Source organism: Hemiscyllium ocellatum, chromosome 3 (assembly GCF_020745735.1).
Source record: "Hemiscyllium ocellatum isolate sHemOce1 chromosome 3, sHemOce1.pat.X.cur, whole genome shotgun sequence".
In the NCBI taxonomy this organism is placed as follows: Eukaryota; Metazoa; Chordata; class Chondrichthyes; order Orectolobiformes; family Hemiscylliidae; genus Hemiscyllium; species Hemiscyllium ocellatum.
This window is the reverse complement of record NC_083403.1, coordinates 121634238-121658419: the sequence shown is the minus strand read 5'-3', so window position 1 is coordinate 121658419 and position 24182 is coordinate 121634238. Positions and strand designations below refer to the sequence as shown.

Below are 24182 nucleotides of genomic sequence, written 5' to 3'. Positions count from 1 at the left end.
ACTCCACCGTCCTCCACCCCACACTCCTCCACCCCACACTCCTCCACCCCACACTCCTCCACCCCACACTCCTCCACCCCACACTCCTCCACCCCACACTCCTCCACCCCAACCTCCAGTACCCCAACCTCCTCTACCCCTTCCTCCTCTTCTCCGCCCTCCTCTACCCCGCCCTCCTGTACCCCATCCTCTTGTACCCTACCCTCACATACCCACCCTCACATACCCACCCTCCCGTACTCCACCCTTCCGTACTCCACCCTCCTCTACCCCACACTCATCTACAACCTCCTCTACTCCGCCCTCCTCTTCTCCGCCCTCCTCCTCTCTGCCCTCCTCTACCCCACCCTCTTGTACCCCACCCTCCTCTACTCCACTCTCCTCACCACCCCCCTCTACTCCATCCTCCTCTACCCTACCCTCCTGCACCCTACCCTCCAGGTCCCCACCCTCCAGGTCCCCACCCTCCAGGTCGCCACCCTCCAGTACCCCACCCTCCAGTACCCCACCCTCCAGTACCCCAACCTCCTCTACCCATTCCTCCTCTACCCCTTCCTCCTCTACTCCACCCACCTCTACCACATCCTCCTCTATTCCCACCTCAGTACACCACCCCACTGTATTCCGCCCTCCTCTACACCACCCTCCCCTACACCAACCTCCTCTATCCCACCCTCCACTACTCCACCTTCCTATGCCACACCCCCTACTCCACCCCACTCTACCCCACCCTTGTGTACGCCATCGTCGTGTACCCCACTCTCTTGTACCCCACCCTCTTGTTCCCCACTCTCTTGTACCACACCCTCCTGTACCACACCCTCCTCTACTCCACCCTCCTGTTCCCAACCTCCTCTACTCCACCTTCCTGTACTCCACCCTCCTGGACCACCCTCCAGTACCCCAACTTCCTCTACCCCACCCTCCTCTTCTCCACCCTCCTCTTCTCCACCCTCCTCTTCTCTGCCCTCCTCTTCTCCGCCCTCCTCTACTCCACCCTCCTGTTACCCCACTCTCCTACACCCCACCCTCCTGTACCTCACCCTCACATATCCACCCTACTGTACTCTACCCTCCTGTACTCCACCCTCCTCTACCCCACACTCATCTACAACCTCCTCTACCCCACCCTCTCGTACCCCACCCACTTGTACCCCACTCTCCTATACTCCACCCTCCTCTACTCCACCTTCCTTTGCCCCACCCTCCTATAACCCAACCCTCTATACCCTACCAGCTCTACCCCACCCTCCTGTACCCTACCCCCCTCTACCATACCCCCCTCTAACCCACTCTCCAACCCACCCCTCTCTACCTCTCCCCCTTCTAACCCACCCACCTGTACCCCACCCTCCTTTACCCCACTCTCTAGTACCCCAACCTCTTGTACCCCACCCTCCTCGACTCCATCCTCCTCTACTCCACCCTCCTCTACTCCACCCTCATGTACCCCGCTCTATTCTCCCCCTCTCTCCTGTACCCCACCTTCCTGTACCCCACCTCCTGTACCGCACCTTCCTGTACCCTTCCCTCCTCTACTCCACCCTCCTGTTCCCCACCCTCCTGTTCCCTACCCTCCTGTACTGCACACTCCTCTACCCCCCCATCTACCCGCCTTGTACCCCACCCTCTTGTACCCCACCCTCTTGTACGTCTCCCTCCTCTACTTTACTCTCCTCTACTCCACCCTCCTCTACTCCACCCTCCTCTACTCCACCCTCCTCTACTCCAGCCTCCTCTGCTCCAGCTTCCTCTACTCCACCCTCTTGTACTCCACTCTCTTCTCCCCCACCCTCCTGTACCCCACCCTCCTTTACTCCACACCCTCCCATATCCCACCCTCCTATATCCCACCCTCCTACACCCCATCTTCATCTATCCCTCCCTCCTCTGCTCCACCTTCCTGTACCCCACCTTCCTGTACCCCACCTTCCTGTACCCCACCCTCCTGTACCCCACCCTCCTGTACTCCACCCTCCTCTACCCCACCCTCATCTACACCGTCTTGTACCCCACCCTCCTCTACTCCAGCCTCCTCTACCCCACCCTCATCTACACCGTCTTGTACCCCACCCTCCTCTACTCCAGCCTCCTCTACTCCACCCTCTTGTACTCCACTCTCCCCCACCTTCCTGTACCCCACCTTCCTGTACCCCACCCTCCTCTACTCCATCCTCTTATACCCCACCCTCCTGTACCCCACCCTCCTGTACCCTTGCCTCCTGTATAGCACCCTCACCTACCCCACCCTCCTCTTCCCCACCCTCCAGTACCCCAATCTCCTCTAACCCTTCTCCTGTTCCCCACCCTCCTGTACCTCACCCTCCTGTACTCCACTCTTCTCTACCCCATCCTCATCTACACTGTCTTGTACCCCACACTCTTGTACCCCACACTCTTGTACCCCACCCTCCTCTTCCCCACCATCCTGTACTCCACACTCCTGTACTGCACCCTCCTCTACCCCAACCTCCTCTACCCCTTCCTCCTGTACCCTCCCTCCTCTACTCCGCCCTCCTCTACTCCGCCCTCCTGTACCCCACCCTCCTGTACCCCACTCTCACATACCCACCCACCCTCACATACCCACCCTCCTGTACTCCACCCTCCTCTACCCCACACTCATCTACAACCTCCTCTACTCCACCCTCTCGTACCCCACCCTCTCGTACTCCACCCTTCTGTACTCCAGTACCCCACCCTCCAGCACACCACCCTCCAGCACACCACCCTCCAGTACCCCACCCTCTTGTACCCCACCCTCTTGTACCCCACCCTCCTCTACTTTACTCTCCTCTACCCACCCTCCTCTACTCCACCCTCCTCTACTCCACCCTCTTGTACCCCACCCTCTCGTACTCCACCCTTCCGTACTCCAGTACCCCACCCTCCAGCACGCCACCCTCCAGTACCCCACCCTCTTGTACCCCACCCTCCTCTACTTTACTCTCCTCTACCCCACCCTCCTCTACTCCACCCTCCTCTACTCCACCCTCTTGTACTCCCCCCTTCTGTACCCTGCTCTCTTCTCCCACTCCCTCCTGTACCCCACCTTCCTGTATCCCACCCTCCTTTACTCCACCCTCCTGTACCACCATCCTGTATAGCGCCCTCTTCTACTCCACCCTCCTCTACTCCACCCTCCTCTACTCCACCCTTCTCACTCTACCTTCCTCTACCCCACAATCCTCCACCCCACCCTCCAGTACCCCACCACCTCTACCCATTCCTCCTGTACCCCACCCTCCTGGACCACCCTTCTGTACCCCACCCTCCTGTACCCCACCCTCCTGTACCCCACCCTCCTGTACCCCACCCTCCTGTACACCACCCTCCTCTACTTCACTCTCCTGTACCCACCCTCCTCCACCCCACACTCCTCCACCCCACACTCCTCCACCCCACACTCCTCCACCCCACACTCCTCTACTCCGCCCTCCTCTACTCCGCCCTCCTCTACTCCGCCCTCCTGTACCCCACCCTCCTGTACCCCACTCTCACATACCCACCCACCTGTACTCCACCCTCCTCTACCCCACACTCATCTACAACCTCCTCTACTCCACCCTCTTGTACCCCACCCTCTCGTACTCCACCCTTCCGTACTCCAGTACCCCACCCTCCAGCACACCACCCTCCAGTACCCCACCTTCCAGTACCCCACCTCCTCTACCCCTTCCTCCTCTGCTCCACCCTCCTGTACCCACTCTCCTCTTCTCCGCCCTCCTCTTCTCCAGCCTCCTCTTCTCCAACCTCCTCTTCACCGCCCTCTGCCGTCCTCTACCCCACCCTCCTGTACCCCACCCTCCTGTACCCCACCCTCTTGTACCCCACCCTCTTGTACCCCACCCTCTCGTACTCCACCCTTCCGTACTCCACCCTCCTCTACCCACACTCATCTACAACCTCCTCTTCTCCATCCTCCTCTTCTCCGCCCTCCTCTTCTCCGCTCTCCTCTACTCTGCCCTCCTGTTCCCCGCACTCCTCTACCCCACCCTCTTGTACCCCACCCTCCACTCTCCTTACCACCCTCCTCTACTCCATCCTCCTCTACCTTACCGTCCTGCACCCTACCCTCCTGCATCCTACCCTCCTGCACCCGACCCTCCGGTTCCCCACCCTCCAGTACCCCATCCTCCTCTACCCCTTCCTCCAGTACCCCTTCCTCCTCTACCCCTTCCTCCTCTACTCCACTCTCCTCTACTCCACACTCCTGTACCCCACCCTCCTCTATTCCCCCCTCAGTACACCACCCCACTGTATCCAGCCCTCCTCTACACCACCCTCCTCTACACCACCCTCCTCTACACCACCCTCCTCTACACCACCCTCTTCTATCCCACCTTCCTATGCCACACACCCCTACTCCACCCCCCTACTCCATCCCCCTCTACCCCACCCTCGTGTACGCCACCGTCGTGTACACCACCCTCTTGTACCCCTCCCTCCTCTACCCCACCCTCTTGTACCCCACCCTCTTGTACCCCACCCTCTTGTACCCCACCTCCTGTACCACACCCTCCTGTACCACACCCTCCTGTACCCCACTCTCCTCTACTCCACCCTCCTGTACCCAACCCTCCTCTACTCCACCTTTCTGTACTCCACCCTCCTGGACCACGCTCCTGTACCCTCACCTCCTGTACACCACCCTCCAGTACCCCAACCTCCTCTACCCCTACCTCCTACCCCTACCTCCTCTACCCCTTCCTCCTCTTCTCCGCCCTCCTCTTCTCCGTCCTCCTCTACTCAGCCCTCCTCTACTCCACCCTCCTGTTACCCCACTCTCCTACACCCCACCCTCTTGTACTCCACCCTCACATATCCACCCTCCTGTACTCTACCCTCCTGTACTCTACCCTCCTGTACTCCACCCTCCTGTACTCCACCCTCTCGTACCCCACCCTCTCGTACCCCACCCACTTGTACCCCATCCTCCCGTACTTCACCTTCCTGTACTCCACCCTCCAGTACACCACCCCCTGTACCACGCTCTCCTCTACTCCACCTTCTTGTGCCCCACCCTCCTATAACCCAACCCGCTATACCCTACCCCCTCTACCCTACCCCCCCAACCCACTCCTCTAACCCACCCCCTTCTACCTTTCCCCCCTCTAACCCACCCACCTGTACCCCACCTTCCTTTACCCCACTCTCTAGTACCCCAACCTCTTGTACCCCACCCTCCTCTACCCCACTCTCCTCTACCCCACTCTCCTCTACCCCACCCTTCTGTACCCCACCCTCCTCTACTCCACTCTCCTCTACTCCACCCTCCTCTACTCCATCCTCTTGTACTCCACCCTCCTGTACCCCGCTCTCTTCTCCCCCCTCTCCTGTACCCCACCTTCCTGTACCCCACCTCCTGTACCGCACCTTCCTGTACCCTTCCCTCCTCTACTCCACCCTCCTGTTCCCCACCCTCCTGTACTGCACCCTCCTCTACCCCACTCTCATCTACACCGTCTTGTACCCCACCCTCCTGTACCCCACCCTCTTGTACGCCACCCTCCTCTACTCCACATCCTCCTATATCCCATCCTCCTATATCCCATCCTCCTATATCCCACCATCCTATATCCCACTCTCCTATACTCCCATCTTCATCTATCCCTCCCTCCTGTACCCCACTCTCCTGTACCCCACCCTCCTGTACCCCACCCTCCTGTACCCCTCCCTCATCTACACCGTCTTGTACCCCACCCTCTTGTACGCCACCCTCCTCTACTCCACCCTCGTACTCCACTCTCTTCTCCCCTACCCTCCTGTACCCCACCCTCCTCTACTCCACATCCTCCTATATCCCATCCTCCTATATCCCATCCTCCTATATCCCACCATCCTATATCCCACTCTCCTATACTCCCATCTTCATCTATCCCTCCCTCCTGTACCCCACTCTCCTGTACCCCACCCTCCTGTACCCCACCCTCCTGTACCCCTCCCTCATCTACACCGTCTTGTACCCCACCCTCTTGTACGCCACCCTCCTCTACTCCACCCTCGTACTCCACTCTCTTCTCCCCTACCCTCCTGTACCCCACCCTCCTCTACTCCACATCCTCCTATATCCCATCCTCCTATATCCCATCCTCCTATATCCCATCCTCCTATATCCCACCATCCTATATCCCACTCTCCTATACTCCCATCTTCATCTATCCCTCCCTCCTGTACCCCACTCTCCTGTACCCCACTCTCCTGTACCCCACTCTCCTGTACCCCACTCTCCTGTACCCCACCCTCCTGTACCCCTCCCTCATCTACACCGTCTTGTACCCCACACTCTTGTACCCCACCCTCCTCTACTCCAGCCTCCTCTACTCCACCGTCTTGTACTCCACTCTCTTCTCCCCCTCCCTCCTGTACCGCACCTTCCTGTACCCTTCCCTCCTCTACCCCACCCTACTGTACCCCACCCTCCTATATAGCACCCTTCTGTATAGCACCCTCCCCTACCCACCCTCCTCTTCTCCACCCTCCAGTACCCCAATCTCCTCTAACCCTTCTCCTGTACCCAACCCTCCTCTTCTCCACCCTCCTGTTCCCCACCCTTCTGTTCCCCACCCTCCTGTACCGCACCCTCCTCTACCCCACCCTCATCTACACCATCTTGTACCCCACCCTCTTGTACGCCACCCTCTTGTACGCCACCCTCTTGTACGCCACCCTCCTCTACTCCACCCTCTTGTACCCCACTCTCCTGTACCCCACTCTCTTCTCCCCCTATCTCCTGTATCCCACCCTCCACTACTCCACACTCCTCTACACCACCCTCCTATATCCCACCCTCCTATACCCCATCCTCCTCTGCTCCACCTTCCTGCATCCCACCCACCTGGACCAGCCTCCTGTACCCCACCCTCCTGTACCCCAACCTACTCTACCCCTTCTCCTGTACCTCACCCTCCTGTGCCCACCCTCCTCTTCTCCACCCTCCAGTACCCCACCCTCCTGTACTGCACCCTCCTCTACCCCACCCTCATCTACACTGTCTTGTACCCCACCCTTTTGTACCCCACTCTCCTCCACTCCACCCTCCTGTACTCCACCCTCCTCTACTCCACCTTCCCGTGCCCCACCCTCCTGTACTCCAACCCCCTCTACCCCACCCCCCCCACCCCACACTCCTCTACCCCATCCCCTGGTAACCCCTCCTCTACTCCACCCTCCTCTACTCCACCCTCCTCTACTCCACACTCCTGTACTCCACACTATCCTCCCTCCTGTACCCCACCCTCCTGTACGCCACCATCCTCTACTCTCCCCTTTAGTACACCACCCTCCTGTACCCCACCCTCCTCTACTCCACCTTTCTGTGCCCTACCCTCCTGTACCCCAACCCCTTCTTCCCCATCCTCCTGTACTCCACACTCTTCCACCCCACGCTCTTGTACCCCACCCTCCTGTACTCCACCCTGCTCTACCCCATCCTCCTTTATCTCATCCCCTGTACCCCACCCTCTTCCACTCCACCCTCTTCCACTCCACCCTCTTCCACTCCACCCTCTTCCAGTCCACCCTCTTGTACCCCACCCTCTTGTACCCCACCCTCCTGTACTCCACCCTCCTGTACCCCACTCTCTCCTCCCGTGCCCCACCCTCCTGCACCCCACCCTCCTGCACCCCACACTCTCCTCTACTCCACCCTCTAGTACTCAACGCTCCTCTACCCCACGCTCTTGCACCCCACCCTCCTGTACTCCACCCTGCTCTACTCCACCCTCCTTTACCTCATCCCCTGTACACAAACCTCTTCCACCCCACCTTCCTCCACCCCACCTTCCTCCACCCCACCTTCCTCCACCCCACCTTCCTCCACCCCACCCTCCTCCACTCCACCCTCCTCTACTCCACCCTCCTGTACCCCACCCTCTTGTACTCCACCCTCCTGTACCCCACTCTCTTCTCCCCCACCCTCCTCCACTCCACCCTCCTGTACCTCATCCTCTGTACACAAACCTCCTCCACTCCACCCTCCTCCACCCCACCCTCCTCTACTCCATCCTCCTCTACCCAACCCTCCTGTACTCCACTCTCCTCTACCCTACTCTCCTCTACCCCACCATCCTCTACCCCAACCTCCTCATCTCCACCCTCCTCGACTCCACACTGCTCTACCCCGACCTCCTGTACTCCACCCTCCACTCCCGAACCTCCTCTACTCCTCCCTTCTCTACTCCTCCCACTTCTACCCCAACCTCCTCAACCCACCCTCCTCTACTCCACCCTCCTCTACTCCACCCTCCTCTACTCCACCCTCCTCTACTCCTCCCCTCTACTCCTCCCACCTCTACCCCAACCTCCTCTACCCCACCCTTCTTTACCTCACCCTCCACCCTCCTCTACCCCAACCTCCTCTACCCCACCCTTCTTTACCTCTACTCCACCCTCCTCTACTCCACCTCCTCTACTCCACTTCCTGTACTCCACTTCCTGTACTCCACCTCCTGTACTCCACCTCCTCTACTCTTCCCTCCTCTACTCTTCCCTCCTCTACTCTTCCCTCCTCTACTCTTCCCCCCTGTACTCTTCCCCCCTGTACTCCACCCACCTCTACTCCACCCACCTCTACTCCACCCAACTCTACTCCTCTCTCGTCTACTCTTCCCTCCTCTACTTCACTCTCCTCTACTCCACTTTCCTCTACTCCACCCTGCTCTACCCCAACCTCCTGTACCCCAACCTCCTGTACCCCAATCTCCTGTACCCCAACCTTCTCTACCCCAACCTCCTCTACTCCACCCTCCTCCAACCCAATCCTTCTCTACCTCACCCTCCTCTATCCCACTCTTCTCAACCCAACCTCCTCTACTCCCCCCTCCTCCAACCCAATCCTTCTCTGCCTCACCCTCCTCTACACCACCCTTCTCTACCTCACCCTCCTCTACCACAACATCCTGTACTCCACCCTCCTCTACCCTGCCTTCCTCTATCCCATCCTCCACTACTCCACCCTCCAGTACCCATCCTCCGGTACTCCACACTCCACTACCCCACCTTCCTCTATACCACCCTCCTCTATACCACCCTCCTCTACACCACCCTCCTCTACACCACCCTCCTCCACACCACCCTCCTCTACACTACCCTCCTCTACTCCACCCTCCTCTACTTCACCCTCCTCTACTCCACCCTCCTGTACCCCACTCTCCTGTACTCCACACTCTACTACCCCACCTTCATCTATACCACCTTCATCTGCCCCACCCTCCACTACCCCATCCTCCTCTACTCCACCCTCCTCTATTCTGTTTTGCTCTGCCCTGCCCTGATCTGCTCCCCCCTGCTCTGCTCTATTCCAAGTCATCTTTGTCTGTTCACTAAGATTTAAGACTGAGTTGATTTGCATTCAAAATGCTATTGATTTAGTCTCCGCCCAGAGCTGGTCTGCTCAGGACTGGTCTTGGAGGCAGCTGAAATTTTCAAAGGATCAGAGGTGACTTGCTTAATTGTTCCCATTATCATTTAGCATTAACAAACTAAAAAAGGTCACCATGTTCCTTCTTTTGTCAAAGTTGCGAAGGTTGGGAATAGAGCCAACAGGAGGTCAACGAGGTCAACACCATTTTCTTCATCTCACACCTCTGCTCCAACCCGATTTAGTATGTGCAACTTCTGCCCCTGATTTCTATATGACTTCTGACCCAATGGTATCCTTTTCATTGTCTTCCTGTTGTTTCCCTCCAAACTTGTTGCTGCCATCCAATATCATCATTCAAGCTCTCCTACACCTGGTCCATTTTCATTCTCCTTGGAATTTCATCATCCCTATGCGGTTCCCAGAAAGGGTTCCTCTAACCCTAACAAACAGCTAGTTAATGGTCAAATTCACCAATTTCTACATCATTTCGACCGAATCCTTAACTCATTTTCTATATTGTTCTTGGGTCTTCTTCATTTTTTGGATAGAAGGTCAATGTCCTTGTGGCATCTCTTCCTTCTTTTATGTCAGCTGTCATTCAATTTGTAGCACATTGCCTCTGAATCACAAGATGTCGGATTCAGATCCCAATCCAGGGCTTGGTTGCAATCGTCAAGTCTGAAGGAACATTACATCTTTTCAGTAAAACTCTCTAAACCAAATCCCTGCTCTGCTGCTGGACTGATAAATGATTCTATGGCATGACTTTGAAAAAGTGTAGAGAAGATACAAAACTGGCTTATAATTAACCCTCCATCATTCAGACTAAGAAAAGCCAGATTATGTATCTGAGTGTTATCACATTACTGTCTGTGGGAGTTTGCTGAACACCAATCACATTTCCTATGCTATAACTGTGACTACATTCAATAGAAAAAATAACTTGATTGGCTGCAGAGCAGTTTGAGATGTCTTCTGGCCATGAAAAGTGCTATGTAGATGCAAAATTTATTTTCTCTTTATTTTTCAATTATTCACGGGATATTGTTCGAATTCGTTTGGAAGTGAACTGATGCCTTTCCTTGATCTACTCCAGTGATCACGAAGTTATATTGTCAATTTATCAGGCTGTGAATGACTCACTGTCAGAAACATATTAACATGTTCTTCAGGTGACAAGAAATAGTTTCTTGCAAACAAAATATCCTCAAGCAAAGATGTAAAGATTATTAACAGTAGCTGTAAATTGTGCAAATATATACAACTGCTCTTCTTGAGATGTCATAGTCGTAGAGATATGCAGCATGGAAACAGACCCTTCGGTCAACCTGACTACGCCGACTAGATAGCCCAACCCAATCTAATCCTACCTGCCAGCACCCGGCCCATGTCCCTCCAAACCCTTCCTATTCATATCCCCATCCAAATATCTCTTAAATGTTGTAATTATACCAGCCTCCACCACTTCCTCTGGCAGTGCATTCCATACCCGTACCACCCTCTGCATGAAAAAGTTGCCCTTTAGGTCTCTTTTATATCTTTCCCCTCACCCTAAACCTACGCCCTCTAGTTCTGGACTCCCTGACCCCAGGGAGAAGACTTTGCCTATTTACCATATCCATATTCTGCTCTTAGGAAGGTTGATGCGGACTCAATGGTCGGAATGGTCCCTTTCTGCACTGTAGGGTTTCTATGAGACAGTGGCGTTCATTTTGAATTTTCCTTTATCCACCTCGACTTGTGGTAAGGAAATTTTTGAGTGGAAGTACAACTCTTAGCCTTTGAGAAAGGTGCGGGGGGGGAGAAAAGAAAAATAGAGAGTGTGGGGGCTGGTGGTTGGGATTTGGCTGGGGATGGGCTATAGGTCCAGGAGAGGAGGCAAAGGCTAAATAATCTCTCTGACTGCCTGTGTTCAGTTCCACCAACAGTATGGGTCACTGACCTTTCTTGCAAGGTGTTCCAAACATGGCGTCTCTATACAGACGAGTAAAAAATGAGGTCTGCAGATGCTGGAGATCACAGCTGCAAATGTGTTGCTGGTCAAAGCACAGCAGGTCAGGCAGCATCTCAGGAATAGAGAATTCGACGTTTCGGTGAAGGGCTTATGCTCGAAACGTCGAATTCTCTATACAGACGGTTTGTTCCATGAAAATGCAGCATTATTGCTGTTATAGCTCGTGACGTCTGCTTTGCGAAGTGCTCCTTTTGAAATGTTTTGGGTTTATAGCTTAAACCAGTAATACTATAATTCAATATTTTAGATATCAAATCTTCATAACAGTATGAAATGAACTCATGATTTTCTTGCCATCAAAACATTGCCCCATCCTCAATGAATGTCTTGTGAAAGTTGATGCAGAACTCACGGAAAGATTGTCATAATTAACCAGTGTCTTTCTCAATGAGGGTTAATTCTTACATGTAGAAGGACAGAGTCTATTGGCCCCTAGCCCCTAGCCCCTATCCCCTGTTAGACTACCCTTTCTGGGAGATTTACCAATCCAATCCATCAGTGATTTCCCAAGGATTTCCTCATTCTCAGATCTCATCTCAATGACAACCTGAATCACATGATTCTTGTGTTTGGGGAGAATGCTGATTAGCTATTCCTTGTATCTCAATCCTACTGAATCTTGCAATTAAATTGACCTTTTCAAAAAATAGCCATTTAAATCTGACCATCTTCCTGGGACGTCAGTGGCTAACAGCTGGTTTGCTATCAGCCTGGCACACCATGCCATTGTGAACACTCTGCTCCTACTTTGTGCTCCTCTAATCTTTTAGCAGTCAAACTGCACAGGTTTGCTTTTAGCCAGTAATTCACTTTATTCCTCCATTTTAATTAGTTCCGAAGTGTAACAAACTTATAAGCATTGAATTTGTAATGCACTCCACAACCTTCTCTCTGGCAATCTTGCCCTTAAACATCAACCATTTAAACCACTCTTCATGATGGCAAGTTCTACATTCCACTATTCTTGGGGCAAAGAACTTTCTCTTGAATTACCTATTGCATGTCTTGGCCACTGTCTCTTATTGATGACGTCTATTAATGTCCTTGCCCGTAGGAGGAAATTTTTCGATACTCACTCTATCCACTCTATTTCTAATAGTCCAACCACCTCTCAATCTGTTTGTTCTCTTAAAAGAAGGATGCAGTCTTTGATCTATACCTGGTATCATGCTTGTAAATTCCACTCTGTACCCTCTCCACTGTCACCATCTCCTTTTCACAATGCAGAAACAAACTGCAAACAGCATTCTGTAGTGGGGGAAATATTCAGTTCGGGTTTAGCATAACTCCCTTGCTTTTCGATTCTGGTTCACTCTAAAAATAAAGCATAGCCTTTGGTTTGCTACTTTAATGGCCTTGGTAACCTGTGCTGCTAATGTTAGTGATTGATATACTAGTACTGTGACATTATACCCATTATAGATCTGTACCTTCCTAGTAATATGACCTCTATTTGTGGCAAAATGCACTCACTCACATTTATGTGTTGAACTTTACTTCCCAATTTTTTGATCTTGATCAGACAGGCCAGTGGCAGACGGAGTTTAATAACTTTGATAAATGTAAGGTGTTGCATTTTGGTAAGGCAAACCAGGGCAGGACTTGTACAGTTAATGGTCAGGCCCTAGGGAGTGTTACTGAACAAAGAGAACTAGGGGTGGAGATGGATGGTTCCTTGAAAGTGGAGTTGCAGATAGACAGGGCAGTGAAGAAGGCATTGGCATGCTTGCCTTCCTTGTCAGTGGATTGAGTACAGGAGTTGGGATGTCATGTTGCGGCTCTATAGGACATTAATGACGTCACTTTTAGAATACTGCATTCAATTCTAGTCTCCCTGATATACGAAAGACATTGTGGAACTTGGAAGCATTCCAAAGAGACTCACAAGGATGTTGCTGGGTTTGGAAGGTTTGAGCTTTGGGGAGAAGCTGAATATGCTGGCATTTTTCCCTGGAGCGTCAGATACTGAGGGATAACCTGATTAGGTTTTTAAAGTCATGAGGGACATGGATCAGGTGAATAGTCAACATCATTTTCCCAGGGTAGGGCAGTCCAAAACTAAAGAGCATAGGTTTAAGATGAGAGGGGAAATGTTAAAAAGGAACCTGAGGGGAAATGTTTTCACACAGAGGAATGAGCACATATGGGATGAGCTGTCAGAGGAAGTAGTGGAGGCTGGTATGATTGCAACATTTAAAAAAGCATCTGGATGGGTTAGGAAGGGATTAGAGGGATATGGGCCAAATGCTGGCAACTGGGACTAGATTTATTTTGGATATCTGGCCTGCATGGTTAAGTTGGACCAAAGGGTCTGTTTCCATGCCGTACAACTGTATGATTGTATAACTGTAAACTCTTGTGTGATATGTTGCAGTCGTCCTTAGTGTTGACTGTTGTACCAAATGCAAATTCGGAAATTGTGTTTTTGATTCCAATCTGTAAACCATGACTGTAATTTGTGAACAGCAGTGGTTCCAGCACTGAACGTTGTGCACCACAATTTGCCACTTCTGCCACTTTTTTATTCTGAACATTGAAATTTTGTGTGGAATATTCCTTGATATTCAGCACATTTGCGTATGTTTTAATGAAGCCTATCATTTGGGTAAACACACGATTCTGAGAGTATTATAATTAAAATTGATAGTCGTTTGCACAGTTTTACAAAAGAAAATGTTTTGTCCTGAAGCGCGTCGATGAGGGGCATCTTTTTTTTACACAGTGAGTGGTTGGTGTGTGGAATGAACTTCCAGAGGAAGTGGAGGATATGGGTGCAGTTGCAATGTTTAAAAGACGTTTGGATAAAAACATGAATAAGAAGTGTTTGGAGGGTGCAGCCAAGTGTAGCCAGGTGTGACTAGTTTAGTTCGGAATTATGGTCGGCAGCATAGGCTGGCTGGAAGGAAGAGTTTGTTTCCATGCTGTATGACTCTGAGGCTGGTTACTTTAAATCGCCTCAGGATAAACAAAAGAGCCTTTATTGTAGCTAAGGCTTATTACACATAAAAAGACTGAAACAGTTTATGTGATTGGTTGTGCTGTTTTCGTCTCAATGGGCTACACTTGCTTATTTTGCATTTACGAGACAGGCTTGAAAAGAGATGTCAGTTCAATATGTGGTGTGGAAGTACAAGAATGCCTGTACTATTAGGGCCGCAGCAAATATATCGTTAACAGTTATTGATTAATTTCTTGTAGAATTTCGAGCATTACAAAGGTATGCAGTGCAACCTATGCAGCGTTAATAAACCATTCAAAATGCTTAAAATTGCACACGTCCCAATTATAAAATGCTAATGCATTTTCCCAATTAAATCACGGCTTGAGTGTTGCTCAATGCTTCTTAATTGCTGTGGTATTAGAACTGCTTATTTTATAGAAACAAGGTTTTGAAGGTTTGACTGTTATGGCAGTATTTAGGAGGTCATATGTCCTGAATTCTACTGGGCAATAATTTGATTTTTAAAAGCTAAAGGGCACCCAGGTTGTTTTACTGGGAAGAAAACGCAAGATGATTATACCTATGGACTATGGGAAGGGCATATAACTGTGGGTTGACTGTTAGTTTCTAGTTTCACAGAGTGTTATTTTCAGTGTCCATTTTAAGAAAGGTTTTACTTGAAAATGTCTAATTACAGGACATTGGTGAGGCCTCTTCTGGAGGATTGTTTACAGTTCTAGTCGCCCTGTTATGGGGAGGATATTATCAAGTGAGAGAGGGTTCAGAAAAGATCTACCAGGATGTTTCTGGGAATGGAGGGGGACAGGTTCGATAGGCTGGGACCTTTTTCGCTGGAGTGTAAGAGTTTGAGGGGTAGCCTTATAGAATTAAATAAAATTGATGAGGACATTATAAGGTGAATGATGGGTGTCTTTTCCCTAGGCTTGGAGTTTTCAAGATTCAGGGACATATTTTTAAGGTGAAAAGACAGTCGGGGTAACATTTTTACACAGAGAGTGGTTCATGTGTGGAATGAACTTCCAGAGGTAGTTATGGATGTGAGTGGATTTGTATAGGTACATGAATGAGAAATGTTTGAAGAGATTTGGCCCAAGCACAGGCAGGTGGGACTAGTTTACTTTGGCATTATGGTCAGGATAGACTGATTGGACCAAAGGGTGTTTTTCCTTGCTGTATGACTCGATGACAATGACTTCAATTATTTTTTGAGATAAACTGCCATGGGATGTTTAGAGGATAGTTAATCAACTTGCTACATAAGTACAAGGCTCACGTGTTTCACATTACCATGGATATGGACTTTCAGAAAGGAACAGGTAACAAAATGAGGGTTAATTTTTTTGAAGACTCTTGAGATTACTCAAATGCAAATATTTGATGTTTCAGGTGTACTGTGCTGTTTCAAGGGGCTACTTTCTCATTTTCACCAACTCCATCAGATAAGACACAGTCACAATAATATTATCTTCTGTATTTTTACTGACATATTTGATATTTAGACCCAAACAAACAGAGTTAGAATAATTTAACATAATTGTCACAACTGCATTAAACTTTAAACTGCAACACACAAGTAAAGCTTCGACGTACCGAGTTACAAATCACACAACACCAGGTTATAGTCCTACAGGTTTAATTGGAAGCACTAGCTTTCAGAGCGCTGCTCCTTATCAGTGGTTGTGGACAACTTACTGGGCATTATATCAGCTATTTAAAATGGCAGAAGGTTACAAACATGAGATTCAACTGTTGTCAGTACTGATAGCCTGTTGGGACATTGTCAAACTGGACATTAGAATAATAATTTCAATTCCAAATTCTGAAGAACACCAATGAATGTTTGTGTTCCCCACTAACTTACGACAATGAAAATCAGATAAATGTTTTTTATTGGTGGAAAAGACAAATGGATGCAGAATGCAGTTTAAAAGAAATAAAATTACCTTCTTTCAGCTTGTAACACATTTTTCTTAATTTTTCAGACTGTTAAACAACAACCAAATTAGGAGAATACCCAAAGGTGCATTTGAAGATCTGGAGAACTTAAAATATCTGTGAGTAAATCACTTTGTTTGAATTTGGAATAGCCAGTTGAACTGCTCTTAAATTTTGAACAAACACATTTTCAGTTCCTGTTTCCTTTCTCTTTTGTCAAATTCTCATTAATGCCTGAAGTTAAAGGTTCAAAAAATGATTAAAGATGATTGCTTAGAAATGTCATGCAGGCCAGTTGGATTTTAGAGTCGAAGTGTCTAATATGAAAATACACTGGAAGATATTTTGATAGAAGTGGACACAACTATTTAACCTTTGCTTTTTGTGTTCTTGGTGAGCACCAGCAATTGAACACACTACACACAACTTAAAAAGTTTGTTTTGCAGCTGTTGCTGTTGGAGAGGTCAGCCTCGATCAAGTTCTTTGACCTTCTGTTTTCTCTCTCTGTGAAGGTTCTTCTGAGCACAGCCAATTTTAAAACTGTTTATTATACATTTTTGACATGTGAAAAGCCAAACCCACCGAAGACTTTTAGTGCTGCAGACAGGGAAACAAATAAAGGAATGGTGTGTATAACTTTAAAATAAAGTTGGTAATTTGCTTCTTTAAAAATTCTTCATAATTTGTTGCTGATGATTATTACTCCTGTGTTGTGTCTTTTGGAGATTGGCATCCTTTTTTGTAGTTGGATAAGAGAATGTAGACGATTTGAGCCATTCTACTGAGTTCTCAGGTTCTAAGCTTTTAATGAAGCACCGAAAGGGATCTCTTAATACATTACTTCCAAACTAACTGGGTTCCTTAAACTCCAAAATGCAAGGAGCAAGTGTGAAAGCTGAAGGAGAAAAGGAAGGGAAAATGCATTTCATTCTAAACATTTTAAAGTTTAAATTTGAGAAGAATCTGTGTAAAGAAAGACTGAAATTAGCCAAAAATACAAAAGCAGAGTAGAATAAATCTGGAGTGAGCACAAGTGAAATGTGCAATTTTTAATTTATATTCTGTTGTGTTTTTGTTGCAAGGTGATAAGACAGTAATGTTTAACCATTCTGTTCTTTATATTGGAGTGGTAAATTGCTGTAACAATTTTTTTCAGCACCTTCATTAAAACTCACAATTGCTGCAGTACCAGGAGAGGGAAGTTTTCCAAGATTAAAACTATATACAGAGTAACCTCAATTATCTAAAGGATACAGGCGGGGAGTGTTTTGTTTGGTTAATTGAATTCCGCGTAATCGAATGCAGGATAACATAGTTTAGCCGAGCATCGGGACCTTGCAATCTTGCCGGATAAGCAAATGCTGGATAATCAAGGTTCCTCTGTATTGTTTGGAGGAGCAAAGTGGTCCTTTTCATAGTTCTACAGCTTGTGCTGTATAAAATCTGACAAGTACTAGTTAATACAGATAGGTATCATTACCAACTTCCTTCCTGCCCCTATTAAAGGGAATGACTCATGCTGTGTTATGTCTCCAGGGCACCAGGCAGCCCTCCTGGGCACTGTTCAAATAGCCTATCACCATATTCAATCAAAATGGTGAGTTCAGAATATCACAGTTTATATCACGATTCATTTACATGATTTCCAGGAGGAGTGAATCTCTTACAATCTGGAGTTGTGATTCCGTTCTATTTTTGTCTTCTGTCTTTCCCCACCTTCCATCCTTTCCTTCATCTTGGGCTTCCTCAATGCTCCAACAGCTGAGCTCAGGAGTTCAGTCCAGCATATTGCTCACTTGTCTTGGTCATGCATCACAGGTGGACATTTTGGGAAAGTTACAGTAATTTTTTAAAAATGATAGAGCACATCAGTTTGTCTTCAGCATTGAGAGGCACAGAGGTGAAGTGTCGTCATTGTGCAGCAGATAATATACTGTGTACAAGAGTTTAGCTCTGTGAATAACTGTCTAATTCAGTTTCAAAGCTGTTGAATGTGAAGCAAAACAAAGAACAGCATTAGGACTGCATGAACTTGTGAAGTATGTTTATTTCATTTGCACAAGTTTAGATGTGAAGATTGTAGTTAAATTTAGATATCTTCGTATTTTGATTTCAGGTTTTTATTGGTTTGCATCATGCATTTTGCAGCATTTCCAAAGAGAATCTGGTGAATTTTGTGTTCACTTTTTGTTTGAAAGGCTGATTTTTGTTTGTTCTTGTTTATATTAGACATACCATCACTGTAATCAGACAGAATAAAAGATTCTTGCAATGTATCTTGTGCTTTCATGCATTTTGTTAAATGAATAGCACTGTTCTAAACTGATGGGCTAATGCAGGTCTTTTAGTTTCGATGAAAGAGCAAAGGAGTATTGCAAATGTGTAGCGTCAAATGAGAATTTTTTTCTCCCTTCATGCAGCTTTATTGGAAACCTTTGTTTCTGGCATGTTGACAGTAATTAGGATACATTATTGGCATATACATATGTTCAAACTGTATTTAAAAACATCATATCATATTGTTCAATGGCTTTGGGCACTGTCTCCATTACTCATGATGGTCCTGAGTTTATGGTCACTGGTGAAGCAAATCTGTTGTCACTAAAGTTTAAGAAAGTCTGTCTAAGAGTGGTATCTCAGTGCCAAGAACTTCATCAACCTTTAGGTACAAGTTATTGTCAGAGTTCCTTTTCAGTAGAAGTTAACCCAGTTCGAGCTACAGTGTTGTCAATCATATCCAAGAATTCTGGAACAAGTAAACAGACAATGAAAAACACCAAGTTCCAATTGCTTTTCTTTCTGTTACTTAAAAAAGGAAGTTTGGATGAGCTTGAGGTTAAGTAGAAACTGAGAAAACATCTTTGAAAAAAAATGTAAGTAGTTATAATGGAGACATTGGATTTGTTGTTTAGCAATAGTTGTTAACAGAATATTATCAAAATTCTAGTTGTCCCTGAGTGGGTGAAATGTAACTTTTAATGACATTTCTGACTAGGATGTGAGAATTGACAGGATGCCATTCTCACTGTATTGACTGATTCCAGTGATTTTTGGCTCTGCTGTAGTGATCCACAGTACAGTTGATGGTGGAGCAGTCAGTGATGGATACCAACATCAGACTTTCTACATTGATCTGCCATACACTAAATTCGGAAGTTGCTGGGCATTTCAAAGGAGAAATGACAAAAACGCTGACAGATTATTGTCAGAACCCAAGCCAAATCTGGCAGTTATCTAGCAGTTTTAAATACAGCACGCAACATAAAATCCGAGCACAGTGAAGCACATTTCCCTACCCCCTACTTATTTGATTAAAAATATTCTTATGCAATAAGTTCGTTGGTTTCATTGTAAATTTATTATACAGAAAAAAATGGTTGCATAAGATGAAGTGCTTTTCTCTTATTGTGGATCAGGTTGAACTTGAGATTGCTAAAATAATATGAGCTACTAAGACTAAAACAGATTACTAATACATGGCGTGGTTCGCAATTTTGACTTAAACATAGTTTTCTCTTCAAAATGTGTACATTTTAGTCATCTAAATATATTCAGTCCTCTGTGTATAATAGTGTTTAACAAGCTGTGGATAATAAATTTGCCTGAAATACCATTATGAGAACTGTTTAGTAGATTCAGCTCTTGTTCTTTGCTAAGTGTTTAAGCATGTTTGTTTAGGTTTAATGAGATATGCATTATGTGCATTAGTTTTGGATCAACCCTAACTTTTGAAAAACAGGTCTAAAAAATCTTCACAATAGAATGTTTAGGATATGTCCTTCATACCTGTTCTTCAGAGTGTATACTCACCTGCTATTTCACGACATTATTATCAGCTACATGGTGTTCGTATTTTGGGTTTTCCTCCTTCTATAATGTTCCAGTAATCTTCTATTTCCAAACAATTTTGTCTGACGCTTAACTGCACATATGTAACCTGTGTGTGCTATCAGAATGTATATCCAAGTGTGAATACTTATAGCTGGTTCCTGATATCCTTTGTTTCAAACTGTTCAAATTCTGGTTGAATTTCAGGAAAACCAATGAATTGGTTGAAGCCACAGTCAACCAAGTATTAATTTCTATTTCTTTAAAGTTAGGAGGGAATGAGTATTGTCGGGAAAACCCCATCTGGTTCATTAATCCCCTTCAGGGAAGGAAACTGCCATCCTTACCTGGTCAGGCAGACATGTGACTCCAAACCCACAGCAATGTGGTTGACTCTTGACTTCGGGATGGGCAATAAATGGTGGCCTAGCCAGTGATGGCCTCACCCCGTAAATTAATATATAAAAAAGAAAAGAGAGATATCAGCTTTTGGGCAGTTTTTATTTAATAATCAGCCACGGATGAGTTGGGAATTGTCTACAGGTCTAGAGTTACGTTGTCACGTCCATGATCTCCCCATAGCTTTTCATTTCTGATTGTCACTGTAGTAAGGAAATCAGGCTGTTAATTGACAGAAATGGCCATTTTGGACAGGAAACTGCAATCTTGTGTACAAAACATTACACAAGAGCCAGGGATCAGAACAATAGAGGAGATGGTGTTACTGTCCATAAAGCAAAGAAGGATAAATGGATCTCGGATACCTTTTTATATTTTATCTAGATATCCTACTCAGAGATATTATTACACACCTCCGGACCAGTTGAGACTTGAACATTCGGGTCTCCTGGTCCAGAGGTAGGGATGCTACCACTGTGCCACAAGAGGGCCCTGAAAGATTGTCACTGATGATCAGTCGTATAAAGAGTTACGACGGAGAAAATAAGGACAAACTGCTTACAGTGACTGATCAGTAATCAAAGGCTATACATTTAAGGTGATTAGCACAAGAACTGAGCATCAGGCAAAAACATTTTAATGTTGTGATCTGTAGTGTACTGCCTGAAAGTGTAATTAAGTCAGATTTATTTATAACTTTCAAAAAAGCAATTGGATAAGTACTTGAAGGACAGAGAAAAATGAAAGAACAAGGGAGTGGAATTAATTGAATAGCTCCACTGAAGAGTAGGAATAGACACAATGGGCTGAGAGACTTTCTTCCATGTTCTATGATACCAAACTCAGAACAAAAGCAGGAATGATGTAGAAGCAGGTATTGAGCATTTGGCTTCTTCAGCTTGTTCCACAGTAAAAGAAGATCGCGATTGATCTTACTGTGGCTTTGAATCCACTTTCCTGCAAGAACCGAAACTGAATACCTCTCATTCCAATGGGTATAGGCTCAACCGACTCAACCATTCCTCATAAGACAACCCCATTCACCCAGGAATCAACTGAGTGAACCTTCTCTGCATTGCTTCCAGTGCAAGTACTGTATATGCCTCTTTCAGTGACAAGATGAAAACCACATGCAGTAATCTAATGTTTTTACCAATGTACTGTATAGCTGGGGTAAGGCTACCTACTTTTATATTCCAGCCTCCTTACTTAAAAGGCTAACATTCCTTTGCCTTCCTACACACCCATTGTACCTGTATGCTAACTTCTTTTTGAACATGCATGAAATGCTGAAATTCTTTGTTACTGTAGTACTTTTGCAGTCTCTCTTTTGAAATGGTATTATGCTTTCTTACTCTTTCTACCAAATGGACAACCTCATATTTTTGCACCTTTATGTTCTATATATAAGTGCTTTGCCTATCCACTTCCACTATCCATATCCGTCTTCAGACTCTTCATACTCTTTTCTCAAATTATTGTCCTGGGTCTGTTTGTATCATCAGAAAGTTTGGTGACAATGCAAATGGTTCTTTCATCCAAGTCATTAATCTAGATTGTAAATCGCTGACTTGCCAACCCTGATCCCTGTGACGTTGTACTAGTTGCAAATTCCCAAACTGGAAATTGCATATTGATCTCAACCTACTAGTTCGTCACTCTCCAATAATACCCCTTCCAAATCCAACAACTCACCACAATAACTCAAGAAACATGGCACAGTTTGCAAGAGTGGAAGTAATTCCCTTTACCTTACCTGTAAGTTGGGTGTTCGGTCCTTAATTTAAGTAGCACTGGTACATGGTTCATATTGCAGCTGAACACTGCTTTTATTTGCACAGTAATGAGTGAACCTGTTTAAAGGATATTGCTTATTCTGTACAAGCGTGGTGTCACATCAGATCTGGATATGCGACAGTGCATATGGGGCACTCCCTGTAGATGCCCTTTGCAATGGGTATGCTGTGTGGGCAGCATCCGAAGTAGTTGGCAGTGCAGCACAGCACACACCCATGGGAGTGCATAAGGCTTGTGTAGCGCCACCTGGTGTTCAGTGGAATAAACCAGCCTTGTTCCCAGATTTTCTTCCGAAAATGTTGATACCCTTTTTTTATTCCCTGTTGTTTAATTAGAGTCATAGAGTTATAGAGATGTACAGCATGGAAACAGACCCTTTGGTCCAACTTGTCCATGCCGATCAGATATCCTAACCTAATCTAGTCCCATTTGCCAGCACTTGGACTATAAGCCTCCAAACCTTCCTATTCATATACCCATCTAGATGCCCTTTAAATGTTGCAATTGTACCAGCCTCCACCCCTTCCTCTGGCAACTCATTCAATGCATGCACCACACTCTGCATGAAAAAGTTGCCCCTTAGGTCCCTTTTTTTATCTTTCCCATCTCACCCAAAACCTATGCCCTCTAGTTCTGGACTCCTCCACCCCAGGGAAAAGACCTTGTCTATTTACCCTATCCATGTCCCTTATGATTTTATAAACCTCTATAAGGTCACCCCTCAACCTCCGACACTCCAGGGAAAACAGCCCCAACCTGTTCAGCTTCTCCTTATCACTCAAATCCTCCAACCCTGGCAACATTCTTCTAAATTTTTTCTGAGCCCTTTCAAGTTTCACAATTCTTACTTTCATATCCAGTAAGTTGATATGGCTGATGTTTTGTCAAGGGTGGCCATGAGATAATTGCCAGCACCTCAAATGCTACTTGTTTTCATTGGTCAGTGCATTATGTATTAACTTTGGTAGCAGTATGCCAAAGTTAGTGTCTCGTTGCTCACTAAACAGTATGCGATATTTTTAAAATAGAATGGACCCAATTTAAATTTCTATGATCCTGTACTGCCAACTGTGAGGTTGCATTTGATGGGTGCACCAGCTAGAACACTATAGCATTGGTCCACTAAGCTGTGGGGTATCACTTCAGTGACTGAGACCACCGCAATCACAGAACATGTCCTTAAGTTTGCCTGCAGGCGTTGTATTCTTTTTTCGGGCTTAGCACAAAATCTCTTTTTGAACGCTCTTTACCCCCTCAAATTCTATTCATCTCGCACCTTCACACATTCCTCAACATTGAGGTCCTCCAATAGACAGATACTCTTCTGTATTGGAAGGTTACACTTGCTCTGAACTCTCTTTTGATCAGATTGTTGAAGCTCAGAATCTATTTGTTTATTTCCTCGTTGAGGAATTGTTCTGTTTATGAGCCATTTTCTTATCTTTGTCCCACGGTGGTGCTGAATCAGTGGCTCAACAACAAACTGAACACCATTGAGGAAGATTTTATTTGTTTCTGCCTTCCCATATCAAACTTCAACATTATAGGAATGCAGTCATTGGTTTGGTCAGAACACTGTTAAAGTTGCTTTGCCGACTGGAAGTGCTTATCTCAAATATTTCCACATGTAGATTGATATACTGTGGATTAGATGATTCTAATCTCCGAAGCCTGGTCTCATTTCAACCATGACGATGGGGTGTGATTTTAGCCAGCGGAAAATACATGCGATTGAATTACCAAAAACTTCAGTTCACAGCTTCTTCCCATTAATGTTTACTAATGCCATTGGCACAACCATAGCGAAGGAATAATTTCATTAGATAGGGAAAGGCTTTCACAAAGTTTAGGAATAATCAGGTTTCTAGCCATAGGCTTTTGT

The 24182-nt window shown here is 46.9% G+C and overlaps 1 protein-coding gene across 1 annotated transcript in view; it reads left to right on the top strand.

Annotated features, from left to right (window-relative positions):
* Positions 1–24182, top strand: part of LOC132834345 (peroxidasin homolog) — a 281522-nt gene that overhangs the window by 116573 nt on the left and 140767 nt on the right. Inside the window, exon 3 of the mRNA XM_060853129.1 lies at positions 16323–16394. Within this exon, the coding sequence (XP_060709112.1) occupies positions 16323–16394 (72 nt within the window). The remainder of the gene's footprint in view (positions 1–16322; positions 16395–24182) is intronic.